The sequence below is a fragment of the Meriones unguiculatus genome, chromosome 5 (assembly GCF_030254825.1).
Source record: "Meriones unguiculatus strain TT.TT164.6M chromosome 5, Bangor_MerUng_6.1, whole genome shotgun sequence".
NCBI lineage: Eukaryota > Metazoa > Chordata > Mammalia > Rodentia > Muridae > Meriones > Meriones unguiculatus.
In genome coordinates, this window is record NC_083353.1 from 120,347,899 (window position 1) to 120,374,445 (window position 26,547).

Consider the following 26,547-nt stretch of genomic DNA (forward strand, 5'->3'; position numbering starts at 1 on the left):
TTTTACATGTTGATGTCAGAAAGTTCAGTTTGAATCTCAAAACCCAGGACCCTGGAATCTGAAAAAGTCAACTTTTCCTCAGCACTGTCTTCATGCACTTTATCTGAAAAGTAAACTTCATGTTTCCCCGAGAAAATAAATCTGGACGTCATCTCTTCTGTTTGACAAGTGGTAAACTCCCTGTAATTGGCTTTTGCACTAAAACCACAATCTGTGACACAAATCTAAGATTAATAATACTGAGTGATAGAATTTTCATGAATTTAAAATATAATTATAAATATTTCCCTATAATACTAATTATCAAACGTTTACCATTTAGATGAATTCTACTTGGTCCCAATTCCATGTATTTATAGATTGTGTGTGTGTGTGTGTGTGTGCATGAACATGTGGAGGCCCGAGAACAGCTTGTGGGAACTGGCTCTCTCCTTGTAGCATGACAGTCCTAGGACTTAGACTACTCGGGCTCTCAGCCTTGGCGACAGGTACCTTCACCCACTGAGCCATCTCACTAGCCACAAATCATGTCTGAAGAGCCATGAGTCAAAGTAACTTAGCAAAAGTAAAAGAATTTTCTAGAACTGTTCAAGGAGAGGAGGAAAAGGTGAAGTTATGCCCCATCCCATTACCACAGACATCAGAAATAATGAAAAACTATCTAAGTGTTAGAGCCTCAGGAAAAGAATGTCTATATTTTCACCAAATCACATTTAGAAGCTAAATGATACAATTTCTACCTTCAAAATATATTAGTATTGATTCTTACAGTGATATATAAGCTAAGTCATTGGTAAATGTACACATTCAATACCAATTAGGCAAACAGAAAAATGAACCTCTAATGTACTTTTTATAATATGACAAGCCTATTAGAAAAGCAGTAAAGCTTGTTTTAAGGAATGAAATGAGAATAACTTCCACTCATGAAATTATTAGCTCAGAGCTGAGAAGTGTGTGTGCATGCATGTATGTGCATGCATGGATGTACCACCACACAACTATAATCCCATGTAGAAATGAGCAAGTACTATACTACAACTGTGGTATTCAAGCTGTCAAGCCATGGATTGGAATAATCAATCCAGTTAGAGCTCCCACTGGCCTTCTAATTCCTTTAATACTATCCTTTCCATTCCAAATACACACACATAGTAAGCACTCTTGAAGGAAAAATTCTCTCCCAAGCTTTCTGTCCTTAGACAGTATATTCTTAAAACTATGCCTTCTTTCTTCCCAAATGAACAAAAAGATGGAGAGGTCTGAAACATACTAACCATTAAACAGCTAATTTCAGTTATCAGCCTTATAATGGTAAAAAGCTTGTCAAGAAGAAAAAGTGGGGTGGGGATAGTGGACAAGCACTTCTAATCCCAGCTCTCAGAAGGGTGGAGCAGAAGGATTACAAATACCAGGTCAGCTTGAGCTACATAGTGAAACTCTTGAGAAATCCCTGCCAGAAAGAGGGACAGGGGAAGAGGATGGGAAGGGGGGAAAGGGAGAATTGCCTTTTCACCAGTCTTCTTCCCTACTGACCAGTGAAAGCCCCAAATCTAAAGTGATCTACAACAGCAGTAACCTGACAAACGTATCAGCAGTCCTCACACCTACAAATTATTAGCAAAACACCAGCACCACTTTTCAAGACAATCTTCAAAGTTCTCAAGAACCAAATTCCTAACAGAACAGCTTACAGAGTCCCTAAGACGCACTCTTCTGGCTCCCAACTTACCTTCTGCTGCATTATTAAGAGGCTTAGAGAATGCTAATACCATGTAAAGGCACTTGCAACCAAGCCTGCCCGCCAGCTTGATCATGGTTGGGTCCTTCCACTGTGCAAATTTTTAAAGGACCATCTCACTTCAATTCAACACATGCTCCTTTGTGGTGGTTAACATTACATTTAAAGTTTAGACTTAAAATCTTGAGACCAAAGGGGGAAAAAAGCCTCTAATATGTAAGCTTCTCTATATCCTTTCAAGCCACTTCCCTTTTCTCCCAGTTGAAGACTATTTTTAATGGACTGATCTTGTAAAATTTGCTGTTCTTGCAAGATAATAGGTCATAAGACTAACTTTTGTAATCAAACTTGCTTACTCTTCTCAAAAGTACAACTGCAAGACCCAAAATTTGTGGGTTTTGCCTTTATTAAGCCCTGGGCTGATACAGTTAGGGGCTGCATCTTGGAAACACTGAGGTGTAAACCTGATGCCCTGGTACCTAAATAAAAACCTCTTCTTCTTAAAACTTACGATCACAGTGACTCTGAACAATCCAAGACCCATAATACTTTAATATTATTTAAAAATACACACACACACACACACACACACACACATTCTCTCCAGAGCATCTAAACCTTGAGATTTCTCTGTCCTACTCTACTCTTTTACAGCTAAACAATTTTTTTATTTTTTTTTAACAACATGACATCATCTTTAATCTATGCTGGCAAAACAGACCTGATATCAAAAGAAACCATACAAACCTTTATCTGATTTTCTCCAAGTTCTACTTTATTACTAAAATTAACTTCCTTCTACAAGGAGGCTTAAAGCATTCTAGTATGATTTTGAAACAAAAATTTAAAAAAACTTATTAAAATATAAAAAGTATTCAGAAGATACCTTTCGATTTTAACAAAATATTAGTTAGGTCATTTCAGGCTCGTGTTCACAAAGTTACCTACATTTAGCCACAACACTATCTTGAATGCAAATGTGAAACAGCAAGACTGGGAGAGTACATGGGGAGCAATGTAGGCACAGAGTTCATGTTCTATGGCACAGGACTTTCAGTTTTGAGTTATCTTTCTCTTTAGAAAATAATGCTTACTGCACTAGGGATACAGCACAGAGTAGAGTATCTGTCTCGCCTGAGTAAGGTCTTGGGTTCGAAGAGGTAGTAAAACCATCACTGCAAGTTCATGAAATGAATGTTTAGCTAAGCAGAAATAAGTTATTTAATATTCTTTCCAGCACAGGTACGTTTAGTAGTATATCAGACCTTAATATAAAAAGTACTATTGCAAAATGATTGGTTATGTGGTAGTCTAAAATCAAGTATGTTTTTAAAACCTCATCTTAAGTGATCAGATACTAAGTCTTATTACTTCTCTCTCAATCACTTAAAACAATGTAGAGGAAAAACCAAGGACTTTAAATATGGCTGTCTCATAACTGCTGTAAGAAACAAAACTATTTACACTGTTGGTTTTTCTTTTTTAATTTTATAAGCTTTATTAAAAAAAACTTGCAAATAAAAATCATACACCAAAAACTAACCAGACCCAAAGTCTATACATCTCAATAAACTCCTATACAGTTTAAATATTGATTCTGAAGCCACAGAGCTTTACATCTGCTTTTACGCTTTCACTTTACTGGGTATGTTTTTATGCACTTATCCATGAGCAAAAACAAACAAAATCCATGGCAGCATCAGAACTAGAACTAGAAAAACAATGACCTTTATAACCTTTCTAGTCTTTTTCATATCTCACATCCATTACCTACATTCAGTCCTTCCTAACCCCCTAATATTTACCCTTTCTTATTTTCTTTTCTGTTAAACTGTACCTACATGTATATTTGTTTACATGTATGTGTGTGTATCTGACTAGATTCATACAGAAAGAAAACATACAGTTTTTCTTTCTTTCTGAGATTGCATAACCTCACTTAATATTTTACATTCTAAGTCCACCCATTTTCCTGGAAATTTTTTAATTTCACTTTTCTTTACAGTTGAACAGTATTCGTGTGTGTGTGTGAGCGCGCGCTGATTGATGCTATAGGGAATAAAGCAGTTATAAACACGCATATATAAATATGCAGTTCTCTGGACATTTGCCCAGGAATGAAATAGCTGGGCTACATGGTAACTCTATTTTTAAATGTTGAGAAATCTCCAAACTGATTTCCACAACGGTTCTATTACCTTGCACCCAACCAACAGTGAATACACAGAGGATAAAACACTGTCCTTTAAGAACAAACTCAATTTCCCATAGTCAAATGAAACCCCCAAAATCCTGTTTCTTTCTTTTTTCCCTAGCGGTGAGGGGTTGTTTACCAGTGAAGGAAGACTAGGAAAAGAAACTGGAATGCCTTTTGTACATTACACAGACACTTACCCATTTGATGGATCTAAGGCAATAGCTCTGGGTTGATCCAACTCTTGCCAAAATAAAACTTTTCGTAAAGATCCATCTAAATTAGAAACTTCAATACGATTAGTTTCAGAATCTGTCCAGTATAATTTTTCTCCAAGCCAATCACATGCCAGTCCATCCGGGGACAATAATCCAGAAACAACAACATTCTGTACACTCTCAGTTTTGTTAAATTCTGTTCGCTTAATGGCTTCTTCGCTGACATCACTCCAGTATATCAAGCCATGACCAAACACAAAGTCCACCGCAGCTGCATCCTCCAAGCCTCCAACTACTATCGTTGCATTCTCTTTGCCATTTGTAGCATCAACCAATCTCAAGTCCCGTCTGTTTGCATAAAGCAACAAAGGGGCCGCTGAAACAAAAAGAAAAATATGTAAGAAAGAAGAAAACGTATCAGATCTTATAAACTGGGTTTCAAATCAATGACTAAATACTGTCAAAAATAAGAAAATGGGAACTACGAGGCTGGAGAGATGATGGCTCAGCAAGTAAGATCTACTGCTGCTCTTGCAAAGGACCTGAGTTTGGTTCCTAGCACCACATCAAATAGCTCACAACCACCTGTAACTCCAGCTCCAGGGATCTCATGCCTTCCAGTCTCTGTGGTCACTGTACACATGTGGAACACATAAACTCACACAGACACACATCCATACACACAAGTAAAACATTTTTTAAAAAGAGAAATAAATCAATAATGAACTGGCTAAAATCCTTTAACACTTTAAGTGTTTTTCTAGCGCTTTTAAAAAGAACCATAATGAGAACTGAAATTAATTCCACCCGGATGTCTGTTCTTAGTAAGAGTCTGTCAGATAAAATTGGAAAGCTTAAACATACTAACAATGAGTAAATAACACTCTGCTGATGGAAAACAGTTGCTAGGTGTTTGTTTTGCTGTCTGTTTGCAGTGCTGGCCATCAAAACCAGGGCCCTCCTCCCCCTATGCCAGGCGAGCCCTCTACCAATGAACTACGAACTACATCCTCAACCTCAGCTGACCGCTTATGAAAAGTTAGATGAACAGCCAACCATTTGATCCAGCCACTGAACATTTAAGTCTTTACTCAAGAGAAATAAATACATGTCAGCACAAACACTTATAAATAATGTTCAAAGAAATTTGTTTTTAATAACATAAATTAGAACTCAAATGTGATCAACAACTACTAAATAAACAGTGATATATTAATAGAAGAAGTAATGAAGTGCCAGGAATAATAGTATGTATTTGCAATCCCTGCACTTAGAATAAAGAGACAGGAAGATCAGAGTTAGAAGTTTTCTTTGGCTACATAAGATTTTAAGATCAGCATGGGCTAAAGGAGTCTGTCTCCAAAAACCAAAATCAACTGCCATTTTTAAAATGTAATGAAGCATTTACACATGAAAAATGAAATAATCTTTAAATGACATATGGAGATAAGACGCCAGACCAAAAAGAAAACATATTTCATGATGCTCATCTATGAAAGATTACAAAAAATGTCAGCTAATCTAAGTCTTAAAGTAGGAGTGGAAGAGCATAGGAAGCAGCAGCCAAGCTCCCCGGCTGCTTTTGTGCAGTGCTAGGGACTGAGCCCAGAACCCTGACTACACCAAGCAAGTGCTCAGCACTGAGCTCATCTCCCACAGGATAGAAGAAAACTTTTCTCAATCTGAAGATAGCTTCAAAGCTGTATACACATATCAAAACCTCAAGTTTATGCTTTACGTAAGTAACATTCATTGACAATATCAGTGCCTTAATAAAACCTAAATTAGCAGCCTAGCAGAACCTGATAATATAAATTTTAGGCTGTTTAATATCAAAACCTAGTATCAAAACTAAATATAAACGCTACCTTAAAGAAATAACATTTAACTTTGATAAAGGACTGCAATAGTATAAATTCTAGTTTCTTATTTTAAATATCTATCCCAATTTGACATTTACTCTCCTAGTATCAAGCAGCAATTTAAAACCAAGTGCCACTGTTCTACAGAGCTTCCTCTGACAAGAGGAAGTCATCACTGCACAGTGACTACCCATCAGCCAGATGTGACCAAAGAGCACTTAAAACACACACAATGGAGTAAGCACTTTTCACTCTAAAAGCATTAATTCACCTAAGCCTAATGACCAAATATAAGTAGTGGTAGTAAAGCCATCATTCTCAAACTGTGGGTGACAACCTCCTTTGGGGTTCAAATGACCCTTTCACAGGGGGTCACTTGAGGAGACTAAAAATCAGATATTTATATTACAATTCACAACAGTAGCAAAAATTTTAGTTATGAAGTAGCAACAAAAAGAACTTTATGGGTGGGGTCACCACAACATGGTGAACTGTCTTAAAGGGTCACAGCATTAGGAAGGTCGAGAACCACTGAAGTTAAAGAAAAGTGAAGATCTAGAAGCTGAAATAAAGGCGGCAAATGAGGCAAATGAGACTAAGACACAATCACCTCCATGATCTTCTTTCACAGTCACCTAAGGTCTAAAGTGTTCAAAGCCCAAATATTAAAGTAACATTTCTCCTTTTTTAAATACTTATTCTTGTTTTACAAGAGTTTGTTTTTAGCAAATGGGAAAAAATTTACATGATCTGAAATAAGCCAGGGTGTGTGTGTGTGTGTGTGTGTGTGTGTGCGTGCATGCATATCCATATGCGTGCCTGTGTGTGTCTGTGTGTGCCTGTGTTTGTGTGCCTGTGTGTGTGTGTCTGTGTGTGTGAGAGAGAGAGTGAGAGTGTTTTCCCTGCATATCTGTGCACCATGTGCATGCCTGGTGCCCACGAAGCCTAGAAGAGAGTGGAGATCCCCTGAAACTAGGGTTACAGATGGCTGTGAGCTACCTTGTGAATATTAGAAATCAGAACCAGGGTCCTTGGCAAGAATATCAAGTGCTCTCAAGCCCTAACAGTACCCCCCTTTTAATTAAAAACATTTTAATTTGAAAAAATTAGGTAGATCACAAAAGTATTAAAAAAAAGTAGTGGTTAAGCCCATTTATAGGACTGCATTGGCCAAATTGAATATGAACATGTGTTCTATTCATCAGTTAGATAACATGAATTTCTGATCCAACCATACTGAAACCCAAGTTCCTCAGTCAAAACCATGCGGGCATCTACTTCACTGAAAAAAGAAAGCTGCTTGAGTCCTTTCTGCTTACTGTGTATAACTACTACATACATTGGCAAAAGCATCAATTCCCCCAAACTCATTGCAGACATGCATACAACACACTAATAAACCAGACCAATAATGTTTTATATTCAGCTTTTTATAGTATAAGCCAAACAGAAATATCAGGTAAAAAAAATTCCATTAGTGAAGGTTTCAATGACAAAGGCTGCAGAAAACTAAAAAAATAGTCCCAGGACACTTAGCTTTTACAATTTAAGAATAACAAAAATGTACTAGTTAATGGGATAGTTTATTTATGGCATTATCATCCATGAAAGACTATTTATATACCAAACTTGTTTATGGCATTAAGTGACAGCCAAATGACTTTCATAATTTTTAAGTCAAACATTTCCACTAAACAGTTTTTATCTACAAAAGAAAAGTTTCCTGGGCCTTCTGAGTGCACTGGAGGAGACCAGGAGCAGATTAGTATCTTTAATTTAGCAGCACTAGTTACGACTGAAGGTTCCAGGACTATACACTAACCTCAATCCTATCAAAAGGTCCACCTGTACAGTTACCCTTCTGAGGAATGAATATGGTCTACAACACTGTCACCAGGAGTCGTGTACTGCACGGAGAATACTATATATCATTTTTATCCACTAGCTATGGCACACCCCACTTACCCACATACTTGATTCCTGTCAGTGGCACACATAGTAATACCATGTGCTCACTCCACAACATGCTCCTGACTTCATAACAATCAGAACACAAACAGCAGTCACACCTCCTGAGCAAACACTTGCAGGAGCTCAGGAAGCTGATCTAATTGAGCAAATCCCTACCAAACTTCCTGAACCTCCTCTACTCTACAGATTTCCACACTTAAATCCTCCAACAGATACGAGGGTATCTGTCACCCACTGATCTCCAGAGTTCATTTGGCTGACAGACTAAGTGAATGTCACCTTCCTCCCTCACTACTCCTCATGCATCCCTCCCAGAGCTGTGCACTCAAAGAGGATAGCCTCCCCCAAATAAAGGAGGACTGCTCTTCGGTCAAACGTGTACAAGCAGCCCCTCTGCCAGAACCTCCACACAAGTTCTCAAAGTCCATTTAACCTTTCATTCTCAGATCAACTAGTAAAAGGGTTAAATGCCATATATCTCTTTTTTTACCCCATGTCAGAGAGACAAGAACTTGCTCTGTAGGCCTCAGTCAGGCAACATTCCCCCTGGACCCTAGAATATAAGCATGGACCACATCTTCAACATCTTGTAAAAGTTCTCTGTGCCCAGGCGTGGTGGCACCACCACCAACCCCATCACTGGAAGCAGAGATGGGGTGGATCTCTAGAAGTTTAAGGCCAGCCTAATCTATATATGCATGCTCCAGGTCAGCCAGGGCTGTACACCCATTTTCCCTGTTCTCAGCAGGGTGTGAGGGAATGCCCTTCCTTCTTTGTGGGGTCAAGCATCACTTTAGGTTCGCTCTGCTCTCTCTCTGCAACTTAGCTCCGTCAGTTGCTCCGTATCTTCAGTAACTCCTGACAGGCCTGGGTAGCAAACACTATATCCAACTCTAACCCTGTTTACTCTCAAGAAAATGCTTCTCTCTTCTGACTGCACATCACCATTCAGCTCTACTCACTTCAGTCTAGCCGCATACAAACTACTTAACTGAAACTGCTTTCTCCAAGACCCCAGGAAAAAATCCAACTAAAACCCTTTTCTCAGTCCTCAGTCTTTACTTCTCCACAATCTTCATTATAGCCCTACTGGTAGGAGAATGTTCTTTCTATACCATACTACCTGTTATTCTCACCTGTTTCTCACTTCTCATATACACACAGTATCCCAAGACCTCTAGTCTCCATATGAGAGTACAAATCAACTACCCACATTCTCCTGATCATCATGAAAGTCTACATCAACTTAGCCTTATGTTCTGGAAGCTCCCCGGGCTTTTTTTCCCCTCCTTGGGGGGCGGGGTACAATCTTCCTATCACTGACTTAAAATTCATTAACTTTCCCTTCAGAAAAATTCCTCAAAAATGTTGTAATTCTTTGTGGGGTGGAAATGGTATAGGCTAGTGTGTGCAAGTGTGGGGTGGCTGCACTAGCCCAGGCGTGCACATGTGGAAGCCAGAGGTGGACAGCTCAGCTGTCTTTCTGAGATAGGATCTCTCACCGAGCCCAAGCTGGCTAGCCAATGAGCCACTCCCGCAGGATCATCCTAAGTCCTGGCCCCAGTGCTGGGGTTAGATGAGTACCAACACACCTTGCCTTTCCCGGGTGCCAGGAATCCAAACCCCGGCACTTACGCTTGCACAGCAGGTATTTTTACAGAGACACTTCCCCAGACCTGGTCTCCTACTCTTACTAGGGGCACCCCCCCTCTTTTCCCTAGTCTGCCAATTACTGTGCAATTAATTCTTCTTTACTATTGCTTTAAATGTGTCCTTCATTTCTAGAACCACTCTGTTGCCCTAGGCTTCATGAGCTTACATCTAAATTACCCTAACAGTGAATGATTTCAACATTCCAGTCCCCTTTTCCTACTTCTAATATATACTTGTATTTCACCCAACTCAAAAGCTTTCTCGTTCCCTGTGCCTAAGACACAAAGCCTCAACACCTCAGCCTTCGACTACTCCACTTCCTCCTTGAACTCCAAATTCATCTTTTATAACTCAGCACATAAAACAGAAGTCTGGGGCTAGAGAGATGGCTCAGAGGTTAAGAGCACTGGCCGCTCTTCCAGAGGTCCTGAGTTCAATTCGCAGTATCCACATGGTGGCCCACAACCATCTACAATGAGATCTGGTGCCTTCTGCTGGCGTGCAGGTGGTAGAGCATTCATATATATAAATAAAATGTAAAAAGTAAAACTTTAAAAAAACAGAAGTCCACATGTAAACTGGGAACATATCACATCATATGCCATCGCCAGTACACTCATTTCCCGCCCTCTCCATGCTTCTCTCCCAGTGAGCAAACCTAAGTCCTTCAAGGCTAGATTTAAATATTATCTATATATTTCATCTTTTAACCTCTACAGCCTTTTATCAGTTACTTCATATTAGCTTTTATTTGCTTGTTTAAATGTTTGTTTGTTTTTTTTGGTGGGGAGGAGTGCTAGGATACAGATGCATGCCAGCACACCCAGCTTTTTTCATTATAAATTGATTCATAGCTGTGTGTGTATATGTGTATACATGCACATTTTAAGGTGATATGACACGTTTCAGAGTCAGTTCTTTCCACAGCATAGGTTCTGGAGAACAATTGCAGGTCCTCATGCTTAAGAACAAGCACCTTTACTCAATGAGTCATCCCACCAGCTCTACATTCTGTGCTGATACTAGTTTTTGAAGTATATTTTCTTCTTCAACTAGGGTCTCTGCTCCTTGGGAATAAGAGTTATATGACTAATTTGTTCCCGGTTCCTAGCACACAATAATATGGTAAATATTTTTACTAATATTTAAAAGCAATCTTCTAGGACTAGGGATATAGTTCAGTGATAAGCAGTTATGTGACATGCACAAAGCCCTGGCTAAATCCCCAATCCTACCAAAAACAGTAACAAAAAAGCAGTCTACCATCTTCCAGAGCCTAATCTAAACCTCATTTAGGGACTGGCAATATGGTTCAGCAGGTAAAGATGCCTGCCAGCAACCCTGATGAGCTGAGTTTAATCCCCAGAATCCCCACAGTGGAAAGAGACAACTGACTCCTCCAAGTTGTCTTCTGAATTTCACATGCACACGCACACAAAATAAATTAAATAAAATAAATGTTCAAAGGAAAGGAGAGGGAAGAGGAGGGGAGGGGAGGGAAAAGAGAGAAGAAATGGGACGTGGGAGGAGAGAGGAAAGGAGAGGAAGAAATTTGCCATACAGTGTAGGCAGGCTCCATGGCAGAATGCTTATGTAGCATGTACAAGGCCCTGGGACCCAGCCCAGCCCAAGAAAACAAATGTATTTACAAAAGAACTCTAAGTCCCACCCAAGAGCTCAAAAATGCCCACGAAGCTCCCTATTGTCTTAGCTTGACTAAAGTGTTATCAGACTATTATCCCTTAAACTTTGCCTTAAGCACCCTCAGCTTAAGCAGAGATAGAACATTGTTTCTTCTCCTTCCTTCTTCCCCACTTCCCTTCCTCTCCCACCCTTCTTTCTCCCCCCACCCCCTTTCTTCCCCCCGAAACCAGGGCCTTTGTACATTCTAGGCAAGGGTTTACCACTAAGGACAACCCTAACCCCTGAACATCCTCTCTTAGCCATCCTTCAGAAATCAGCAGACCACATCAAAAGTGGTCTAGACCTGACACCTGCTAACCCCAACTTTGTCACTGCCCAAGCAAAAACACTGTAGCACTGTTCACCATCACTTGTGAAAGAGTGTTTCTGTGCGCTCATGAGAGCCTGTAGTAAAATACATGCTGTTAAAAGTCTTTTCAAAGTGTTTTTCTACACAGGCCTGCCTAGATATTACTTCCCCCCTTGGTATCTGTATGGTGACATCACTTGTATGAGAACAGAACTTCACCAGTGGGCAAGTGACAACCGCACATCACAGACTGCTCTGGGAATTATCTGAACGTCTCTCCTGTTCAGGGATGCCAGGCAGGCTGTGTTTCTGAGACCAATTCTGGGTGTGTGTGTGTGTGTGTCTACCTTATGTGTGTATGACTTATGACTGCATGCCATATGTGCACCTGGTACCCAAAGAGGTCAGAGGACATCAGACTCCTGGAACTGGAACTAGAGTTATAGAGCAGCATGAGCTGCTACGTGGTTGCTGGGAATTGAACCTAGATACTCTACAAGAGCAACAAGTACTCTTAACCACTGAGCCAACCCTCTAGCCCCTGAGATAAACTCTTAAACTAGTTCTCCAGACCTCTTGTCTGCTGTAGTAGAGTAAGGAATTACTTTGGATCTTTCAAGCAAACAGTTCCTCTGAGATGGGCAGTCTCAGACACTAACAGAAGTATTCCTGGGTTTTCTGTTTTCCCTTGACTCCTCCAGGGGAATGACACAAAGGAATTTCCTTGGCTCCTCACCAGGAGCCTTTCCTAGCTCTGCACAAAGAGCGTCATCAATGCCTTCCCTCTTCCCTGACCACATGCTGCACTCTCACAGCACTAAATGAACGCAACGCCCTACAAACAGCCTGAAATCTTAACAGCCTAAAATCCTAACAGCCTGAAATCTTCCCTGACCAGCTGCTCACCTAAGCCTCTAACCCTAGCATGACGCTGTCACACACACACATTCTTCCTTTCTTCTGTCTTCCTAAAGCTCCCTTAAATCCTTTCATTTGCCTACCCCAGGCTTCTCCATGGCCTGCATCTTGTCAGATTCTCCCCTCCACCTCCACACTCCCAAATCTTACAGGCCTGCTTAAACCTGAGCTGCCCATCCTCTACTGCTGATTCAGACAGAAGTCAAAAGTTCCAGCTACAAAAAGGCTCATAAGCATTCAAATGAGGTTTAGAGACACCAGGAAAATAGTTGGGTCTCCCTTCAGTCCGTAGCTCAAAAGTTAGTCTACATACATTTCAGACTTCATAATGACTTTGCAAGTAACCTCAACTCAGTTTAGCAGCCAAAAATACAGTCTGTTGGGGGAGATATTTGTGTGTGCACACATGTCTGTATGCAAGACCAAAGAGATGGCTCAGTAGGTTAAGACACTTGCAACCAAGAAAAAGGATCCAAGTTAAATCTCTGGAGACCCATGTAGTCACGGTGGCCACAAGTGTTGTGCATGAGCACACGCGCAAAATGTCTTCTAAGTTTCTGCATTTATAATACTGGCATAAATTTTTATTTTGCTTGGATATATTTTTCTAAACTTTAACAGGTTAGATGACCAATTAAACAGAGATTACATCAGCATTTGCATTTAGCTGAATGGAATTACTAATCTGACAACTATTTTAACAGCAATTATGTATTATAATAAACCAATGTGAAGCTAGGAAAGGCTCAGTAAAAGTGCTTGCTGACCTGAGTTACCATCCGCAGACCCTCACAAAAAAGCAGGAAATAGCAATAAAACTAACCCCAGTGCTAGAGACAGCGGTGAATGGATCCCTGGGGTGGGAAGATCCCTGGAACTCTAGAAAGGCAGCAGTGTGGCTGAATCAGTGAGCTCCAGGTTCAGTGAGAACCCTGTCTTGAAAAATATATGAAGAACTAAAGAAGACACCCAGTGTTGACCTCCAATGTGCATAGTACATGTGCTCACATATGCATGTATACATACACACAAAAACAGACACACACACACTTACACAACACTAACCAATGTGAAGATATTTTTGATTTTTGGTTTGGTGCTATAAAAAACTTCAGATTTGTGCTATATTAGCTCACAGGTGTTAAAATACCTACCAAGATTATTTTAAGTAAACTTTAATACTGAAGCATACTTTCCAATTATATAGTTTCTTGCATCTTATTTTATTGTAGAAGAGCTAGATATGTTAGTTCATTAAAGAACATTCATTTGTCACACTGAAAAGTTGCACTGGTCTGGGAATACAAGCTCAGTGGTATACTTGGTAGCATGTGGAAGCCCCAAGTTTGAATCTCAGCACCACAAAAAAAAAAAAAAAAAAAAAAAGAGTAAATAACAATAAAAAAATAAGAAAGAGAAGTTGTACTGTCAGGAAACATCTGGCAATAAAAAGTGAAAGAAGTGTATTCATAAGTTCTATTAGCCTACTATGAAATGCTGATGTACAAGTTTCACAATTATCTACCAAGTAGCTTTCTCTTAAAGCATCAGTTGCTGAAATTACATGAGTTATAATTTTATATGCAAATGAGACTATTCAAAATAGTGACACACAGGAAAAACTTTGTATGCAAGAATATGCAGGGTATGTTTTTGTGAAGGGAAAGACAACAGTTTTGCGCTAAAGTCAAATGATTATTGTTCCAAACTAAGTAAGAGGCACATGTAGGACAAAATCTAAATGGCTATAATAGTTTTTAATTTATTCATGAGATGGGAATTTTGTTCAAGTCAAAAGTGGCCAGAATCCAATGAGTTTATTTGAGTTCCTTTTGAAAAGTTAGATTTTGGTCTTCTCTGTTAAAATTGCCAAATATTCTTAGATTACAGGTATGAGATTAAAGAGGCTTTAAAAGGCTTGCCTTTGCCTTCTGAATAACTATCATAACCCTCTGAACAGCATAGACCCGACATCTTATCACCCTCCCCATGTTTAATGCTGACTTCGTTATATGCTGAATTATTTAAAACAAAAACAAACAAACATAGCCTCATTTAAGAACTAGGTCTTCTTAACCACTGTTATTCCCCTAACCTAACCCTGTGTGAGCCATGAGCCTACATATTTAATCACACATTCAGTCCTCTTGTTCTCTAACAGCAAATGACACTCCACCCTTTCAAAACCAAATCCTAAATGAAGTTTCTCTAGCATACTTCCTTTAAGATTCTCAGTGGACCCTGAGATATTGGAAAGAGCTTTTCCTTTAAACATGTAAAAATCCAAAGTTAACAACAATAATGTTTATCTGATCAGAAGTTAAAATCCTATTGGTAAGCACTGCCAAAAGAAAGTTTATCCTCCTTAGATTATAGAAATACAGGTAAGATATTACTAATCTGAATTATTTCAAAAGATGTACGCAAGTATAAAACTGCTAAAAATTAACAATGTGTTTCTATTATCAGAGACCTGGTCTGCTTCGTTTGGTGTCAAGACACAGTGCAGTAGAGTCCATCCCAAGCATACTTTTGGTTCAGTGTTAACTTGGTCACAATTAACTAATTTGAATGCAGTAAATTCTATGTAGACCAGAGTTCTTAGTTGAGACCTCACATCATTGACTTAAGGAACTTTATTACATGGACATGAAGTGTCTATTCCAAACCTATTAAGTCTTTTTACTTGATAATATTTAGATATTCCTGACATACAGTGTTTGCTTAATATTTTGAGAGCGCTAGGTCTGAGGCTTGTTACATCTCTTTAGATTTTTTTTTCTCTGAAAAGGTTATATGCACCTATATTCACTTATCAGATGCACTAGTCACTCCCCTTTTAAATAAAGTCTACTTACAGACCTTTCAAGACTTTTTTTGATTGACCCAATTTGGTGTGCATGCCTCAAAAACAACCACACATCATACATCCTTACCAACTGCCTTATTTTTGTAGCAATCACTCATCAAAATTTTTTCTTCACTTTTAAAAAATCCATAATGGGCTACTCATAACGAATGATTTAGTCTGTCATCTACTCTGATGCTTCCTGGGACACACTTGTAAATTAGCAAATATTCACCTTCATTCAAAAAAAGAGTTGACACTAAAAAAGGTCAGTCTGTTCCAGGTGAGTCTTGTGAACATGTATCTAATGGCATCACTTTGAGATCACACCTGAACACTGAGTCAGGATTTCCAAGTAGTTGATAGATAAACAGATGGGTTTGTGAAACTCACACACAGACCCAGCAGAACAAGAATTAATTATACAGAGCTAAATGAACTGTTAAAGGATGATTGTGGGTTTTGTGTAAAATGTTGCTGATGCTTTAATGCCCTACTTCCTGGATGCAATCTGTCTCTGTCTCTGTCTCAACCCGCCTCCTCTCCTCTCTCAAATTCTCTATTACTGTTAACAAGTCTAATAAGCCTTTGTAATCTAAAAGTTACCTTTTCTCCTTGCCTATCTCCTCATTCCAAAGCCTCTCCTGAATATAGCTGTTTGCCTAGGTTCACTGAGTCTGCCTCCAAACTGGAAGCACCAGATGGGCTGAAATGTCATTTTGAAAGTGCTGCTTTAATCTCATGGGACCAGACACTTTTAAGGAGCTCCAGAGCAGTTGAATTTAAAGGCTATGTTCATAGCTTTCCTGGAAACTTGCTCTGCTATCTGGCTCACAGAATTCCCAGCTTCATGGGTACAATAAGGATGGTCACTTCCTAGCAAGCCCCAAAACCCCAGAGTATTTGGGGAACACTGAAATAGAAGACCTAACCTAAATCTTATAGGTACTGAAATTGAAACCTGATGTTGAGTTTTTCATTTACACCCCTAGCCTCAAGAAGCTCTAAAAAAAATCTGAGGGTCCTTTAAAACTTCTGAGCAAAGTCACACCCATGAGAGCAATCACCCAAGTCTAATGAGACTAACTTCACAAGCTCTTCTATCTGCAAAGGAGACAGGTTTTGTTCTAAACAGGGATTCTGACAAGTGCTTATCTCCATTCCCCACTGGCTAGGCTTGACCAAACTTCAGACTTCTCTCCTCCAAAAAGCCCTTAAACTTTGGCTCACCCTAAGCTTAAGCAAGCAAATGCACAACTTTTTCCCTCATTCCAAGTATCAGCTGACCAGACAGAAACAAAATTTTCCAGTTAAACGGTTCTGATCATGCAATCTGCTTACCCCTCTCTAGTTGGCCCCACTTCCACAGAGTTTCTGCTAGCTTCTGGCCCTTCCCTAGAACAGTGTCCTTGCAGCTGGTGTTGGATAGGTGGAGACCTCAGGAAAACATCTTCTACCTAAGTAAAGATGTTTTCATCTGCAGTCCTGTAACAAATGGTCTACTTGCAAACTCTAAAATTACGTTATTGTCTTCTATCAAAAGTGATTAGCTGGGTATGGTGACATCTGCCTGTAATCCCAGCTACTTGAAAGGATAAGGAAGAAAAATCACTTGAGCCCAGGAGTTCTAGGCCAGCCTGGGCAACATACCAAGCCCCTGTCTCAAAGGTAAATAAATCTTTTTTTTTTTTTTTTGCAGTATCATTCCAAAAACCATAATAATAAACATGATGGTACACTCAAATAATCCCAGCTGAGATGGGAGGATTATGAGTTACAGAAAAACCCTGGCTCCTGCTAACACCGTCATTAAAAAGAGACTTAGCTAAAAAGGTAAGAGCAGGTACCCACGGGAGCACTAAGGTGGAACTTCCACCCAGAGTACATGCGGTCCAGCTGCCCACCTTTCTAATTTGTGAAATGCAAGAACACAGAATTTCAAAGCCATTCCATCTTACCTAAATATGAGTTTAGTACTATGAACTTGGTAGATATGAGTATCAAAAGCGAAACGGTTTAACTAAGGGCTAGGAGGATAGCTCAGTCAGTAAAGTGCTTGCTGCTCAAGCATGAGACTCCAGAGTTCAAAACCCAGAACTCAGGTTAAAACAAACAAACAACAACAACAAAAACTAGAAGGCAAAGATAAGCAGTCCCTGGAGCGCACAGCCAGCCAGCAAGTCTAGCCAATTCGGTAAGCTCCATGTTCAGGAAGAGACAGTCTCAACGCATAGGTAGAGAACAACTCAAAACAACATAAACGTCCGGCCGTCACATGCATGTACACACACACCCCACACCCCCCGCACCCCCACACCCCCCACACCCCCCGCACCCCCAAACTCCCCACAACCCCCACACACCCCCGCACCCCCCCACACTCCCCACACCCCACACCCCCCACGCCTCCCACACCCCCCACACCCCTGCACCCCCAAACTCCCCACAACCCCCACACCCCTGCACCCCCCACACCCCCCCACACCCCCCACACACACCCCACCCCCCACACCCCCCACACCCCCCACACACCCTGGCTTAACTAATACAAGGCTGTTTTTTTAAATCAAAAGAGAGAAATAAATCGTAATAAGTATCTAAGTAAATCTCAGGTGCTCAATAGAAATGATAGTTTGTGATCTTTTCAACAGCCTTAGAAAGCTGAGGTTTCTGCCATGTGTGGTAACACATGCCCCAGCACTCAGGAAGCTGAGCCAGGAAGATTCCAAATTCCCGGCCAACTTAGGCTACACAGTAAATCCCTTTCTCAAAACAAATGGGAGTGGGGGTAAGATATTTAAAATAACTTAAGGTAAATATTCCAACATTCAAGCCCATGTTTACTTCAGTGTACTTCATATATCTACAATGCAGTATTACTTAGCTTTAAAGAGGAATTAAATACAGTCATGTTATACTACAAACATTATTAAAATTGTGCAAAGTGATAGACACAAAAGACCACATGCTATGTTACATTTCTATGAAATATTCTAATGGACAAATCCACAGAGGCACACAGCAGATGTGTGGTTTTAAGAGGCTGGTCTGGAGTAAAATCATGGTGATAGTTTTACAAACCTGTGACTATACAAATGAACAGTGGACACTTAAAATGGAAATTTTTTTTGTGCCATGTAGACATTTTTAAATGAACATTTTTATGCTATCTGAATTATATCTTTTTAAAATGGGTTTAACCAGCACCTACATGGCAGCTCATAACTGTCTGTAATGCCAATTCCAAGAGATCTGACACCTTCACACTAATGCATATAAAATAAAAATTAAATAAAAATTTAAAAATAATAAATAAATAAAATGGGTTTAAAAAACTAGTCATAGCCAATCATGGTGGTATACACCAGTAACCCAACACTCAGGAGACAAAGACAAGAGGATCACAGATTTGGGCTCTCTTCAAAAAAAAAAGCAAACACTAGGGATGTCATTCAGTGGAGAGTGCTTGACTCCATGCATAGGGCTGAGCTCACCTCCTTCATGTCAACTCCTGAACACCTCCATTCATTCCCTACCCACACACCTAACCCAGTCCTCCTAACAAAATTGTAGATACAGAAATTTCATATAAAATATGTAGTATTTACATTTAACATACACACATGCCTGAATCCTTTAAATCATCTCAAGAATACTTACAGCCCCCAGTATAAGCACTCTGTAAAACATGTTACACTGCTATTCAGGGAATAAAGAGAAGGGGAAATCTGTATTGTTAAGCACAGACTTTCTTTTAAAGGGAAGCTTTTGTTTTGTTTTGTTTTGTTAGTTTTTTGAGTCAGGGTCTCTCTGTGTAGCCCTGGCTGGCCTCTAACTCAAAGACCCTCATGTCTCCGCCTCGCCTCCAGCCTGCTGGGATTAAAGCAAGATCAACAGTCTTAAACTCTACTACAGCTGGCCAATAAGGAAGGCTCTTACCCTAATAACCTGCAGTGTGATTTGGATCTCACGGAATAAAAGTCACCAAGGCCAACGCAGAAAATACTTCCTAGTCAAATCTAATTAGGCAGAATTTTTCATTATTTAAGTAACTTTTTTTCTTGGGGGAAAAATGGTAATTGCGGATCATGGTCACCTTTGCATTTTTACTTCAGTCAGAGAATCTGCTCTGTAATATTATGCCTGGTATCAATTAGTCACTCATATACTTCAATGTCATCTTGCATCTCCAATCTCCTAAAATTAGTTCCAAATGACAAAGCACTTACAGCCCTGCTAGGCAAGCAACACAACAGAGAAGACAAACCTCCGCAGCATCAAAATACCAATCACTCAACCAGGAGAACACAAGCACTTTTTCTTGTTTTCTAACATCACACCTCAACAGCTTGAACCTTTCTTGAGTACAGTCACTGCCAAAAATAACACAAGTGTAAGAAGCGAAAACTTGTGCTAATAGCGAACACTGTTTTCTCTGTTCTTATATATAGACAGACTATTTTTCTCTTTTCTTTTTTTTCTCAGACTGGCCTCCAAGCTCCTTTCTTAGCCTCCAACTAAATAGGATTACAGGCATGTGCTGCCATACCCAGCAAAATAAAGCATTTTATGGGCTACCTGATTCTTCGTGTATTTGACATTTCAAAGGTATTCCTAGAGAATAGTGCTCTAGTCATTAAAATGAAACATTTTACAGAAGATACAGGAATACTTATGATACTTATGTTAAGTAAAACACTTAAGAACTTATTACAGATCGATCGCATCCACTCAACCTTCAGAGAGGAATCCACCAACTGGATACTTATAATTATTTTGATCAAACTGTATTGCCTGTGCTTCAGGTATCACAATCAATTGGGTTCAAGCTCTCTATTCTATAGTTTATTAATAGCCATCATCACCTAACTCAGTGTTAGGTTTATAACCCTTCAGAAAGTAAAAGAGGGCTAGGGGAATGGAAGAGTCCATGAAGTATTATTTTAAAATGTCTTGTAAGAAAGAGGACCTGAGTGCAATCCCTAGAACCCATGTTTTAAAACAAAAAAAAACAAAAAAAAAAACAAAAACAAAAAAAAACAAACAACAACAAAAAGCCAGAAGTGATGTGACTGTAATCCCAGCAAAAGGGAGACAGAATCAGCCAATTCACTGGGATGCACTTGCTATCAAATCCCAGACCAATGTAAAACACTGTCTCAAAATATGGTAAATAGAAGTTTCTAAGAAACTATACACCCACCCAAGAACATATATACCAGTACACAAAAAGGTTAAAAAAAAAAAAAAAGCTGGATGTGGCAGTTCACACCTGCAGAGCCAGCACCTGGGGAGGTTGAGGCATGACGGCATGACTAGTGTAGCAAGTTTAAGGCCAACCTGGGCTACAGTGAAATGCTGTCCAAAAAAAAAAAAAAGGACCAAACTTTTTTTCATGAAAAGTGGACAGTAGCCATCCTATTTCATATATAGCAAAATACAAAACTTCAGAAGTCTAATGTTTCAGTAGCAGATTTTAAATTTCAAAACATAGTCCTAAAACTATCAAAGGGTAAATGGTAAACAACCAGCATTTCAATGTTTTACTAGGCTTGGATAAGAATTGATAGTACAGGGACTAGAGAGATGGCTCAGTGGTTAAGAGCAGTGACTACTATTCTAAGAGGACCTATGCTCAATTCCTATCTCCTATCTGAGTTCCTAGCACCGACATGCAGCTCATAACTGTATGTAACTCCTGTTCCAGGGGATCCAACACCCTCACAAAGACATGCATGCAGTTAAAATACCAATGTATGTAAAATAAAAATAAGTAAAAATTAAAAAAAAAATTGATAGTACTTTCAATAGTACTTTCTGAGACAAGACTTCACGTAGCCCAGGATGGCCTGCCTCAAGCTCTCTATGTAACTGAGGTTCACCCTGAGCTCTCAGTCATCCTGCCTCTTCCTTGTAAATGTTGGGATCCCAGCGATCAGGCTGACTGGGCCATCTTACAAGCAACCACCTACTCAATGTCTACCACTGACAGCACTCCTTCACAAACCTCCTCACCATTTCTCACTAAAATCTTGCTGGTTATGAGTGAACAGAATGGAAAGCAGGCTACTTAACTTACCTGTTGTAAGAGATAGAGTGAGAGAAAATAGGATAATTAAAAACCCACACCTTTCTAAACAGAGCCCTTTATAATCATCTCAGATATAAACTTTCACTAAAATTTTCACAGTGAAAACCAATCTTCCCAGAGTACTTAATACTAAATTTGTGTTACTTTCTTTTCCAATACATCTATATTATTCAAACAAATTTTGTTCTCACAAAATAATTCCAACCAATGTACCTCTTCACAGAATTGCTTTTGACATTGAAAAAAAAAAAGAAAGGTCCTTTCTGAGGGTCAAAGTGTGGTTAAGGACACGGGTAGTTTAGCAAATGGGAACACCTCTAATTAAAGCTGAGGACAAAGTTCTCTAAAAAAAACTGATCAACGGGTAAACACTGTTAGCACTTCTGATAACACTGAACTGATGAAACTTTCAAGTTTTACAAATTATTCTCTAGCCAGAAGAGCAAATCTAGGTCAAGTAAGCTAGGATGAAAGCACCAGATCAAACAAAAACCAAAGCTGTCACCAAATATCACCAATTCACAGGAGTCACCTAAAATTCAAAAGATTATCCAGTCTTCTCCAGTGTTTCCTGCAGCCAAAGTTCCCTAAATGTTTAAAAAAAAAAAATTTTTTTTTTTAAAGATGGCTCAGTGGGTAAGTGCTTGCTATGCAAACATGAGGATCTGAGTTCCTATCTCCAATCAGCTGTGAACTCAGCACTGGAAATTAAAGACAGGAAGACCCAAGGGGCTTAAAGTAGGCCAACCTATTCAATCAGTAAGCCCCAGACCCAGTGAAAGAACCTTTTTCAAAAAGTAAAGTGGACAGCAATTGTGGAAGATGACGAATGCCCATACACATGGAGTGCACAAGCATGAGAGACACACACAAAGTTGTTGTGAGTGGTACATGCCTGTAAGTCCAGCACCTAGGAGGCAGAGGCAGGAAGATCCTGATGCCAGCCAACTCTATCAAGAGACCTATCTCAAAAAGGAAAAACAAAACATCAAAACTGTATCACTGTCAAATTTGATGACTGTTTGCAAAGAAAGCTACAACTGACCTTTTCACCTTCAAGACTTCTCAGAGCCCTTAAATGGGGCAGAAATCTCCAAAAGCATCCCTTGTCCTGATAAGGACAATAAGGTATAATAAGGAGACTCAGTGACCAACCCAAGCACAGAACACCAAACTTAGAACCATAACCTATTCTGATTCCCATGCCAAAACCCATTTGACTGCCCCCAAAAACCTTCTAATATCTGATTTAAAGGAAAATTCATTTTGGAAGACTCACTTTTCTAGAAATATAAGTTACAAACATTTTAATTTGTTCTGATACCATTTACCAGTCTACAAAGCAAAGGGGGTTGTGGGGCAGGAAGGCAGGAAGCAGAACTGTCACATAACAAGCCCAGACACAAATAGGACATCTACGTAAGGCTCAGGGACCATCTCAGAAGAGTGAAAGAGTTTAAGAACCAAAAGTCACGCAGGATCAGAGCAAAGCGGTATCTTCTGGACATGACAGGACTGCTGCACACATGAACTCACAGCAGCTGTAGTTGCCTGCACAAGATAAGTATGTCAACATTCCAGCCTGGAAGTGGGCGAAGGATCATGGTTGATGCTGCTGATAAAGTTTTTATGTAGCCCACACTTACTAGAGTCTAGGCTGCCCTTGCCTGCTGTCTCTACCTCCCAAGTGCTGGCACTGCATGCAGACGCTTCCATGCCTGCCTACAAATACTGTAATTCTTGTGGCCAGAGAGATGGCCCAGAATTTAAAAGTGCACACTGTCTTCCAAAGGACCTGAGTTCAATTCCCAGCACCCACATTAAGTGGCTCACAACCATCTATAACTCCAGCTCCACAGAATCCATGCTTCTGGCCTCTATGTTATTTACAGACACACATAGTTTTTTTAATTTTTTTTTAAATCTTTTATAAAATTGTGATTCTTCCCAAAAATATTTCATGTAGAAAATCAGAGCTACTATTTTTTTCTATTGGACTTGGGTAGACCTAACCTAAGCTGTGGAGTCTGACAGAGTAGAACCCTGTCTGCCTTACTCACAGCTATCACTCCTCATGTGCCCCAGGAGCTACTCCAGGCACACTTGCCAGGAGACTGGAGTAAGGCCCTGCTCTCCACCAACTAGCTAGGAGTGCCCCACTCCTTGCAAATGACCACACTACCATCTTCTTTAAGCATTCTTGAATCTTAAAGAAATTAAATCTCTAATCACCATCAATTGAGGACACACCCATAAATAATCAAAAGTTTTCACACACATAAAATAACTACATTTACAGCCATATGTGGTGAGGCATGCCTGTAATCCCAGCACTCAAGACGCTGGGGAAGGAAAATAGTTGCATTCGGAGGTCAGCCTGGGCAACACAGAAAGATCCTGTCTTAAATAAATGTTTTTAATTAATATTTGGAAAGCACTTTATATGTTGCTTCATTAAACACATGTAATAACCCTGCAAGTCAGCCAGACAGGTATCATTACTCATGTTTTATAGATAAACTGAGGCAAAGAGAACCAGAAGCAGGAGCTTTTAACTCAAGACTTTGGTGTTGAAATCCTCAAATTTCGTTATTTTTCCCAATATATCTCATCTCTTGATAATAACGAGAACAGGGATGCAGCCTGACAATGGCAGGACTAAATGACTTCCAACAGCTGATACAAGGCGGTAGGGACAAAAGTCCCAAACGCACACATCAGCACAAACACAATATGAAAGTGCCACCTCTTCTGTGAACTACAAGGAATTAAACCACACTTCACTCCTGGGAAGCCAAGGGTGGCTGTCACTTATGACAGAGGCCATCAAGAAGTGAAGAGAACTTAAATTAGAAACAAGAATCACATCAAAAGACAGTTTCAGCTGAAATAATATATACTCACAATTAAATAGTGCCAAGCAGAAGAAAAACCTCCTTAACCATTATTACACTACATTTAAGTAAGCCTCACTCTGGACAGTTAGAGCTTCTTGGTCTTGTTACACAGTATCATGCTTCAAAACCATCACAGCAAACAAACCATCTCTAAACCCAAGGAATGAATCTACTCAACTAGAGGTTCAAACCTGATATCAAAATAAATAACATTTACATCACGCCATGCCCCTCTAAGAACTGCAACTACACTATGAGAAGCTAAATTCATCCTAGGTTATGGATTTAGGGTTTCCCAACTCTAATCAATCCACTGGCTCTCATATTTTCACTCTTAAGAGCCTGTCAATTATATTCTCATGTCAACTATTACTTTCAGCTATAGCAAAATCTTCTTTCGATGTATACTATAACAAAAAATTTTATTAAATCTCTTGAGTATATAATAATATTGAGTTCTCTGCCATGGAAATTAAACAGCAATTATCTTTCTGTAGTTTACAAGTCGGACTAGACAAACTGGGGTATGCTTGCTTTTAGAAAATGTTTTTTTGTTTTTTTTGTTTTTTTTTTTTAAGGAAACTCCTCTTGTTCAAATACACGCATACGGAGATGACACACCTGTCCCGGTTACGTTACTATGCTGCTTTGCAAACTTCCTTACTTCTGAAGGACTCAAACGTTTAACTCGTTAATAACTAAAGAATTCCAGAGAGGTTCCATTAACTGGCGCAAGTGAAATTAACAAAAGCAAACTCCAAACCACGGCGTCAAGCGGCACCTGAATTCCTACACAGGTAACACTCAACAGCCTCAGCCCCATCTCTCACCAACTGGAGAAGAGACGGTTGACAAGCTTTCCTTTGCAAACTGTCACACAACAAAAAAATCAGGACGTTGTGTGTCAGCTTCGCAGTGGAACTCCAAACACCACAGAGCCACTAAATGTAAGCGATTCCCATAGCAAATTACCCAGGGCATTCTCTGTTATTTACTAAAGTGCCAAGCAGTTCCCAGGGGCGCCCAGCAAATGATAATTTAGTTCCCAGGATAGGCTCCTCGCCACACAAGGATGACTTCCCTACTTGGTGCCAACTGTACACTTGCACACTCCGAAAACAGGGGGGCGAGCCCTGAATGCCAGGGGTTATGAGAGCAACGTTTGTATTTTATTACGGGCTCAGAAGATGCCCAATGCTGAAAAGCGCGACCTTTAACCCTAGAGTCAATTTCCAACTGTGCTCTCACCAAGGATCACCCTATCCCAAAAGGAAGCCAGTTATTAGTTGTAATAAGGGTTGGGGGGAGGAGGGGAAACAGTGAGGTTTAAAAATTTTTTAAAAAAAAGTTCACCTAAGAGACAAGGGAAAGGTGGGGGCTTCGAGGGAGAGGGAGGTCAACACCAACCAAAGGCGCTGAAAGCCCAACTACAAAAGACCCTTTCTGCCGGGGAGTGCGGGCACAGCCGGGCACGGTCAGTCATTCCGACGGGGCGCGGGGGGCCGAGGGGTCCCCCCGAAAGGCCCGCAGCTTTGTCCCGAGCCCGGCGGGGGTGTGCGCCGCGGCCGGGCGCGGCCCCCGCTCGCGGGCCCCCTTCGCCGCGCGGCTCCCCAGCGCCAGGCCTCTCCGGGGCCGCCGTCCCCGCCGCGCCGCCTCCCCTCCCCCGCCCGCCGACCCCGGCAACTTTCCCCGGGCCTCGCCTCACCTCTCAGCAGCACGCAGAAGCTGCAGGCCAGGAGGCTCCTCAGCACGGGCCCCATCTTCCACCGCCGCCGCCACCACCACCCCCCGGCACGCGCGCGCGTGCTCGCGGCCCTCACCGGCCACCGGCGGTCCGGGGGCGCGCGGGCGAGGAGCCGGGGCGGCCGCCGCAGCGGCGGGTCTGCACGCTCATGCTCTCCGCGGCCGCGAGAAGAAAGAAAAGGGCGCACGTCAGGGCTCTAGCGCGCCGCTCCGGGCCGGGCTCGCGCGACGCCAGCGCCTGCCCCCATGCCGCCGCCTCCTCCCGCGGCGCCCCACGTCCCCCGCGCGGCGCCTCATTCAGCCTCTTCCTCTCGCCGCGGCGCAGGGATCCCGCCGCGGGGCCGCCGCCGCCGCCGTCTCCCTGCGCGCCCGGCCGCCGCCCCCCCCCGCGCCCCCCGCCCCGCGCTCGGATCCCGCG

At 40.9% G+C, this 26,547-nt stretch overlaps 1 protein-coding gene across 2 annotated transcripts in view; it reads right to left on the bottom strand.

The window, feature by feature from the left end:
• Lrp6 (LDL receptor related protein 6) overlaps positions 1-26,217 on the bottom strand; it is a 118,381-nt gene extending 92,164 nt beyond the window's left edge. Inside the window, exons 1-2 of one of the 2 annotated variants that reach the window (XM_021641340.2) lie at positions 26,092-26,213; positions 4,136-4,529 (exon numbers count right to left, since the gene is read on the bottom strand). In XM_021641340.2, the coding sequence (XP_021497015.1) occupies positions 4,136-4,529; positions 26,092-26,146 (449 nt within the window). In that variant the 5' untranslated portion in view covers positions 26,147-26,213. Of the gene's footprint in view, positions 1-4,135; positions 4,530-26,091 lie in introns of both variants that reach the window. The other variant, XM_021641342.2, reaches the window with a different exon arrangement.
• Positions 26,218-26,547: the final 330 nt, after the last annotated feature.